The sequence below is a fragment of the Eucalyptus grandis genome, chromosome 7, assembly GCF_016545825.1.
Source record: "Eucalyptus grandis isolate ANBG69807.140 chromosome 7, ASM1654582v1, whole genome shotgun sequence".
In the NCBI taxonomy this organism is placed as follows: domain Eukaryota; kingdom Viridiplantae; phylum Streptophyta; class Magnoliopsida; order Myrtales; family Myrtaceae; genus Eucalyptus; species Eucalyptus grandis.
Genome location: NC_052618.1, coordinates 38,406,890 through 38,414,266, shown reverse-complemented (window position 1 = coordinate 38,414,266; position 7,377 = coordinate 38,406,890). Strand labels below are relative to the sequence as shown.

At 38.1% G+C, this 7,377-nt stretch overlaps 1 protein-coding gene across 1 annotated transcript; it reads left to right on the top strand.

Moving 5' to 3' along the window:
* Positions 1-5,012: 5,012 nt before the first annotated feature.
* On the top strand, positions 5,013-6,833 carry LOC104455538 (cucurbitadienol 11-hydroxylase). Its single transcript, XM_039317789.1, is given in 7 exon segments — positions 5,013-5,237; positions 5,346-5,498; positions 5,811-6,059; positions 6,138-6,218; positions 6,320-6,407; positions 6,484-6,590; positions 6,702-6,833. Coding segments are annotated over 7 exon segments (1,035 nt in total).
* Positions 6,834-7,377: the final 544 nt, after the last annotated feature.

Here is a 7,377-nt window from a genome sequence, read left to right as displayed (position 1 = left end):
TGGGTTTAAGATGCAATTTTCCCTTTCTAATCAGACGAGTGCTGAGGATGTACCGTTTATCACCCCTAGCATCTTGTCAGCGATTCTTGAATTTGGAATCTTCTCACGAGGGCAATTTTATCATTGAATTTCGAGTCTGACCTTGAATTTTCATAATCGCAGTTGGAAAATTGTCTTTAAAGATGCTGATTATTTGTTGCTGCTGCCGCTGCCAAACGAACTCCCTCTTTGAAACAGGAGAAAAACAAAATTATTTGTCTAATTTTGATATGAGGCTTGGCTCATGGAAGGTCTGGAATGCGAATTAACGAGGACTTAAATATTTTTTGTTTGTTTTTTGGGCCGGACTGTATCCGTTATTATATATAAAATGACACAGGAATGCAAAAAGTTAAATTCTACAAGATATTTTGGAAGCGGCGATAACTCCATTTGGTATTTTATTTGGTATTTCAATTGAGGAATAGTTATAAATATAAATCAATTACATATATCTCTCAAATTTAGTTTGTTTCAAAATAATTTTTGACAGACAATAAACCCAAAAAATTGTCTATTGGTGTTTACATTTTAGGCAATATTTTATAATTCCAACTACTCAGTGCTAAATCTTATGCTCACGCAAACGCCATTTTGGAACGCCTGCGATGTTAAATGCAAATTACCTTTTTTTCTATTCTTCTCTTCCCGTGTAAAGCTTGCTATTTAAGTAAAAAAATAGGAACAAGAAAAGTCCAATGCTCATTTGGAAGTTGAGGTTTTAGTAGTACAAGGCATCGCTTTTGCTGAACCAAGAGATTTTTTGTTTTTTTTTTTTTTTTGAGCTGTAAACCAAGAGAAATTCAATGGGGGAATTTCAGATGTGGGTGCAGTAGGTCAAACTTTCAAAACAGAAGTACGCTCTCTCGAGTGGGTGTTTGTTTCATCGTTCATACGCATGTTGGGCATCCATTTAAAGATGGTCTCCTTGCAAGTTGAGAAGAGTCTCTAGCTTGAAGGAAAAAATAAAATTATATATATATATATATATATATATATATATATATATATATATATATATGAGGGTTGTTTCGTTATGTGTTGTGGCAGTGACTTTGGGTGTGTTTGGAAAGGCTTTTAGGGAAAGTCCTTAAGAAAATGTAAATGCCATTGAGTTAAATGAGTTTTTCAAAATGCAAATTGTGTTTGGTAAATCGTATTTGCAAAAGTCCATTGTGAAGTATCTTTGAGCAAAATAGTGTTTGAATAAATTAAATTTGCGAAAGACTTTTGTTGTTAAAAAAAAAGAAAAAAAAAAAAGAGGAGAGTTTTGCTGCCCAAAGGCTTTGTTAGTTATTGTCGGTTAAGAGCTAATAGTTGCTGGCGAAGGGTAGGTGGTCCAATGAGGGGGAGGCGGTGCGGTGAAGGGTAGCATTTGGCTAGGGTCATCATGCAGAGGACATGGCATGGCAAGGGTTGCGGCGACCCTCGCATAGCCGTCGCATGACCCGTTGAGTCGTCACGCAACCCACTACGTTGTGGAGGTCGCCAACGCCTGCGATTTGGTCACTGCGACCCAGATCTGCATGACTAGATTTGAGCGTGATCTAGGTTGCCGGCATCCTCCATGCGGCGACCCTTGTCGGAGGGTTGTGGGACCCTAGCTGAACCACTTGTCCTTCGCTGCATCGCTTGCCCTTTGTCGGACCACCTACCCTTCGCCAACAACCGTGCGTAGATGTTGGTCGTGTTTAGTAGAGAGAATAGAAGAAGATGAAGATGATGAACAGTTGTCGGATAAAGCTAGAAAAATAAAAAATTAAAGAGGACAATTTTGAAAGAAAATTTTTAGTAACTTCAAAGGTGGCATGCCGAGAAAGCCTAAGGCAGTTCCCAACCTACCTTAGGCTTTCAGCCTTAGGATTGGCGAAGGCGAGTAAAATTTTTTTTGTCAAATACTAAATGTTTAGCCCAAAGGCCTTTATCCCCAAAGTCCCTTGGGAAAACAGTTCCCACACGCAGCCTTTGTGGTCTGGCTCAGCACCCTACGCTGTATGGACTTGGAACTAGTAAAAGGATGGAGGTGACCCAGTTCCATTGGTTGAACCAATCTACAGATTTCTTAAAAGGAAAATCCTCCTTGGTGGTGGTAGAATTTGATCACTTGCCTCTGAAAATTCTCACACGCTTTTTTTTTGCTTTTAGAACCAACTCTTTCGTCCTCTGATAGCAAAGCATCTAAATGACTTCTCATAAAATAAAGGGCCAACATGTGATGATGGAGACTCAAATATATATATAAAGGTGCACATCACCAATGCAACTTTGTGTAGATTTGTGATTAAAAAAAGTGCATTGTTTTCTACATATCAACCCTTTATTCTAGAATGCCTTTTTAAACTTAAATTGGACAGTTCACCTGGTCTAACTATATAGACTGGTTGAACCATTGTACCACCAGATCCGCTGGTTCTTGCACCCATATGTTTTTTAAAAACAATTGTAATAGGAGCCGTATGCCGTTTCTACATCAGTCTTCCATTTGTCTTTTGGATTTCAATAGTCCTATCATGCGTTCAAATGAGCTTATATTGGGGGAGGTTGGGATTGCAGCGGGCGGGTTTGGAATGTATGACGTGATGTATGACGTTGTTGCTAACCTGTTTGCTTTTTGAGAGGAAGTGCTAAAGCCGGCCTGAAGAAGTGACTGGGAATTTGAAACTCAATTGATGTCATTCTTTTAAGTATCCAAATAAAGGACATATTAATACAAAAATAAAAGATAATTGCCTATAGAAGTGGTGAATTGCTTAAGATTAATGGTACTTTTTAAGTATGAGTAGCTTGGTTCAGTTTTTTGGGTTACCGTCCATCTAGATTCCAAACTCGGCCTAAAGCAAAACTTATTAAAGGGTCCGTTTGTTTTGCGAAAAATGAACGATTTGGAAAATATTTCTTAAAAAGGATTACTTATATTGTTCAAAATAATTAATAAATGAACAATATTTTCGTTGTAGACAACAATTTATGTCTAAATATTTTCGTGAACATGAAAATATTATTTATTTATTTATTTTGGTAAGTGCTACAAATGATTATTTTCAGAAAAATATATTCAAAATCACTCATTTTCTGCGAAACAAATGTCTCTTCCTCCAATTTTCTTTTGTAGTTGTGAGTACAGTGCATGAGTTGATGAAATATAGTCTATATTAATTTGGTCTTATATAGGGAACGAAAGCAAACCAAAGTGAATTGGCACTGAAAAACTCAATTAGCTTGGCTTTGGTTTCAGATGTGTGTATAAAATTTTAATAGTATGGTGTCACGCTAAAAGATAATCTGTTCAAATGCATAAGCAAGATAGGAATCGCGTGTTCTATGTTTGGGAAATTTTCAAATAGGCCCTATTTTTTCAAAAGAGTCATTAGAGTAGATCCATTATTAGATAAACTTTAGGCGTGGAGTCTTACATCACTGCTGGAAATGGGTAACTTTAATCTCAAACCACCTTCAGGTCTTGGCCGGCCAAATCTTCGCATGCTTACGAGCACGTGACTCGCATGTGACTATGGGACAAAATTCACATGACTTTGTGAGAGTTACCTTTAGATCTTGTACCATTGATATGTGTTGGTCAAGGGCTAGGTGCTATACGGTGATAGGAATTTTGTGGAAGCCACCTCCAAGGCCTTGTACTATTCAAGGGCTAAATACTATATAATGTCGTGAGCCTGGTGAGAGCCACCTCTAGGACCTTGAGAAGTAATGTTGTACGAGTTGGACAATAGAATGGACTATTGACATTTTTTTTTTAAATTATAAAGATTAACTAATGAAATTGATCATTAATATCTGAATTTTGATAGTGAATTTAAATGATTATTTCTGATTTATGTAATTTTTTTTTTGAAATGAAACAACTTATATGCGATTCACCATGTATCGTATACTTTGAGTTTGGAATATGAGGTTTTGATAAGTTGCTCGATTTATTTATAAGAGACGTATTATTTACTGAGCTGTGGTTGCTCACTCCTCTCACTCCCAATATTTTCAGGTCTTTTCGTTAGCAACCAATAGAGCGATAGTGATATCAACAGACTTTTGGAAGTTAGATTTGGATGGTTAGAGATTTCATCCTTTGGGTAGAATAATGGTCGTGTCATCCCCTTTCGGGGTGCGACGGTTCATGCACATGTCAGACATCTATAAGTATGGTCTCTTCGCAGGATTAGAAGAGTCGCAAACTTGAAGAGAAAAATGTGGGTGGTTCCATTGTGCCTTGCGGTAGCGACTTTATTGTACTATGTTCGTTGGGTCTACAAGTGGAGAAAACCCAGATGCAATGGAGTTTTGCCTCCAGGTTCAATGGGTTTGCCTCTCCTTGGGGAGACTCTTAAGCTCTTGATTCCAAGCTACTCTCTTGACCTTCATCCGTTCATTAGAAAGAGAGTTCAGAGGTAACATCCTTCCACCCATTGCTTTGTAGATTGCGGGGTCCATATTAATTTGGTCTTGTGTGGCCTGACTCTTGAAAACCCGATTAGATTGGCTTGGGTTTCAACCTTATTGTGAATATCACGTGTGCGTCAAGTTGTAATGGTATGGTGTTGCACTAAAAGATTATCTGTTCAACTATATAATTACAAATCGAGTATTCTATGTTTTTAATCTTTCAGGTTGAGTTTGGTTTTTCTACTGGTAACATTCTTTGGCTTTCATCCCATAACGACCTTTCGAACTTCTTTTAAGGTTCAATATAAAAAAATAAATGGATTTTGAGAAGCTTGAACGATGAGAAAGCGCTTGAGTCAATTCTTACACTCTTTCAACGATGTTTGCTTAATAGAGATTGCCGCAAAGGAAACAGGTTCTCTTGCTTCCTGAAAGAATTAACGTGATAATCAATGTATTCTATTTTCAGGTATGGGCCAATATTCCGAACCAGTCTAGCAGGTCGGCCAATCATTTTTTCTGTAGACCCAGAATTTAATAATCACATCCTTCAGCAAGAAGGGAGGCTCGTTGAAATGTGGTACTTTGACACCTTTGCCAAGATACTTGCGATGGAGGGCGAATCCCGCTTGAGCAGAGTCGGTCTTGTTCACAAGTACATAAGAAGAATCTTTCTAAATCACTTTGGCTCCGACATCCTCAGAGAAAAGCTGCTTCAGAAAATAGAGGAATGGGTTGAGAGATGTCTAAGAATGTGGTCTAGCCAACCGTGCATCGAAGTGAAACAAGCTGCTTCTGCTGTAAAACTCTAGTTTGTCCGTTTGGGGCATGTTTCCTTTAAAATTTACAGCATTGAAATTTTTTCATTGAGCTTACAAGTTTATTTTGTTGAACTAACCATCTTTTAGATGACGTTCGATTACGCGGGGAAGCAACTTTTTAGTTATGATGCTGATGAGGCTTCAGCAGACGCTACCAATGAGAGGTTCAACAGGTTCTTGAGAGGTTTCATGGCATTTCCCTTGAATTTCCCTGGTACTGGATACCGTAGGTGCCTAAAGGTAATTGAAAATTGCAACACCTCTTATGTATTCTTACATTTTTATCGACGGAAGAAAATCTCAATCGCCATTTCATTTTCCCCTGCAGTTAGGAAATGCCCGTAGTGCCAACTTCAACACCTAAATGGTTCAAAAAGATAGTATATCTGAGTTTTTTCTTTAGCCGTAGAGGACTGACAGAATAGGCTTCAAGGAGTAGGAAAGCATGGGCTATGAAGTAGAAAATTAGTTTAAGGCAAACCTTGGAAACAAAAAAGTTTTGAGCCAAATACATGAATCTTAATCTTTTGACAATTCATCGTTTCACTCCAGGAACACAGGAAATTGATAGATATGCTCAAAGGTATCCTGAGGGAGAGACTCAATTCAGGGAAAACAAGCAATGTGGATTTTCTTGATCAGGCAATTGACAGCATGCGCGATTAGGAGTTCCTGACAGAGGATTTCATAGTTCAGATGATGTTTGTGGGCATCCTCGCAAGTTCTGAGTCTATTTCGACAATGCTGGCTATGATCTTCAAGCTACTGTCTGAGACCCCAGCAGTCCTAGTAGAATTAAGGGTGAGAGGATTTACTTAATGCGTATGAACTTGCCCTGTTGTGAAAAATTGTTCAATAATGGCAACGATTACATCGTAGGCCGAGCACAAACTGATCCTTGAAAAGAGAGAGCATCAAAGTACTGCACTTTGTTGGGATGAATACAAGTCGATGACTTTCCCGATGCAGGTGATGCAGAATCCCTTCACAAGAATATATATAATTACGCCTTCTATGCAATCATGTTCCAACATGTAAAAGTACTCTTTGAAAAAAAAAAAACACTTCGGGTAATAAATGAAACACTCAGGCTGGCAAATACCGTTCCAGGGGTACTCCGAAGAGCATTACAAGATATCCCAGTGAAAGGTGAGTGGTCCCGATGGATGTTCGCACTTTTGAAACTCCAATTAGCAATATACTCTCACAAACTATGCACTTGCAGGATTTACGATCCCAAAAGGGTGGTCGATCATGGTAGTCACGACCGCTCTTCATACCAATCACAATGTGTTTGAGAATCCTCTTGAATTTAACCCTTGGCGCTGGAAGGTGCGACACTTGAAAAGCTAGCAGATATTTCTTGAGCTTTCTCTTCAATAAATCTTCATGGACTGAATTTTTCCGTCTTCTTGGCATATCTTGATGTCCATTGCATATCAGGATCTTGAGTCAGGCACAATATCGCAGAACTTCACGCCTTTTGGTGGAGGAATGAGACAATGTGTGGGTGCAGAATACACTCGAGTCTTCTTATGTGCATTTCTTCATGTGTTGGTCACAAAATTTAGGTAGACAAATTCTCAATCGTTTTCCAAATATATTGGTTGTCTCTGGCAAGAAAATGTGGCCGAGATCTCGTGGCAGTTGACTCATGATCTTCTTTTCTGTCTACTTATTTACAGGTGGACGGAAATCAAGATAGGAGATGTCTACCGCAATCCCGTACTATGTTTTAAAGATGGCGTTAGCGTAAAGCTTTCAGAGTCATGGAACTAGGATATTATGATCGAGTATCGATCTGAATTAAAGATCCCCAGCCTTTAGATATCATGTACATCTAAACTTTTCCTTTTTCCTTTTTGCAGCGTAGGAAGAGGTCAAAACATGAGAAAAGTCTAAATAAAAAGCACATAAAATTGCTTCTCCAGAAAATTGATGATTTCTACCGATAAGCATTTTGGGATCATTCATTATAACAATATAAGGACGAATTGTCAGAATTTTTTTGACGTGGGCTATATTAATTGATACTATAATTTACTATTTTACCGAATTAATCTAGTAAAGTGAGATATTTTTAATTAGTCTAATATTAAGCGGATTAGTGTGAGCCAAG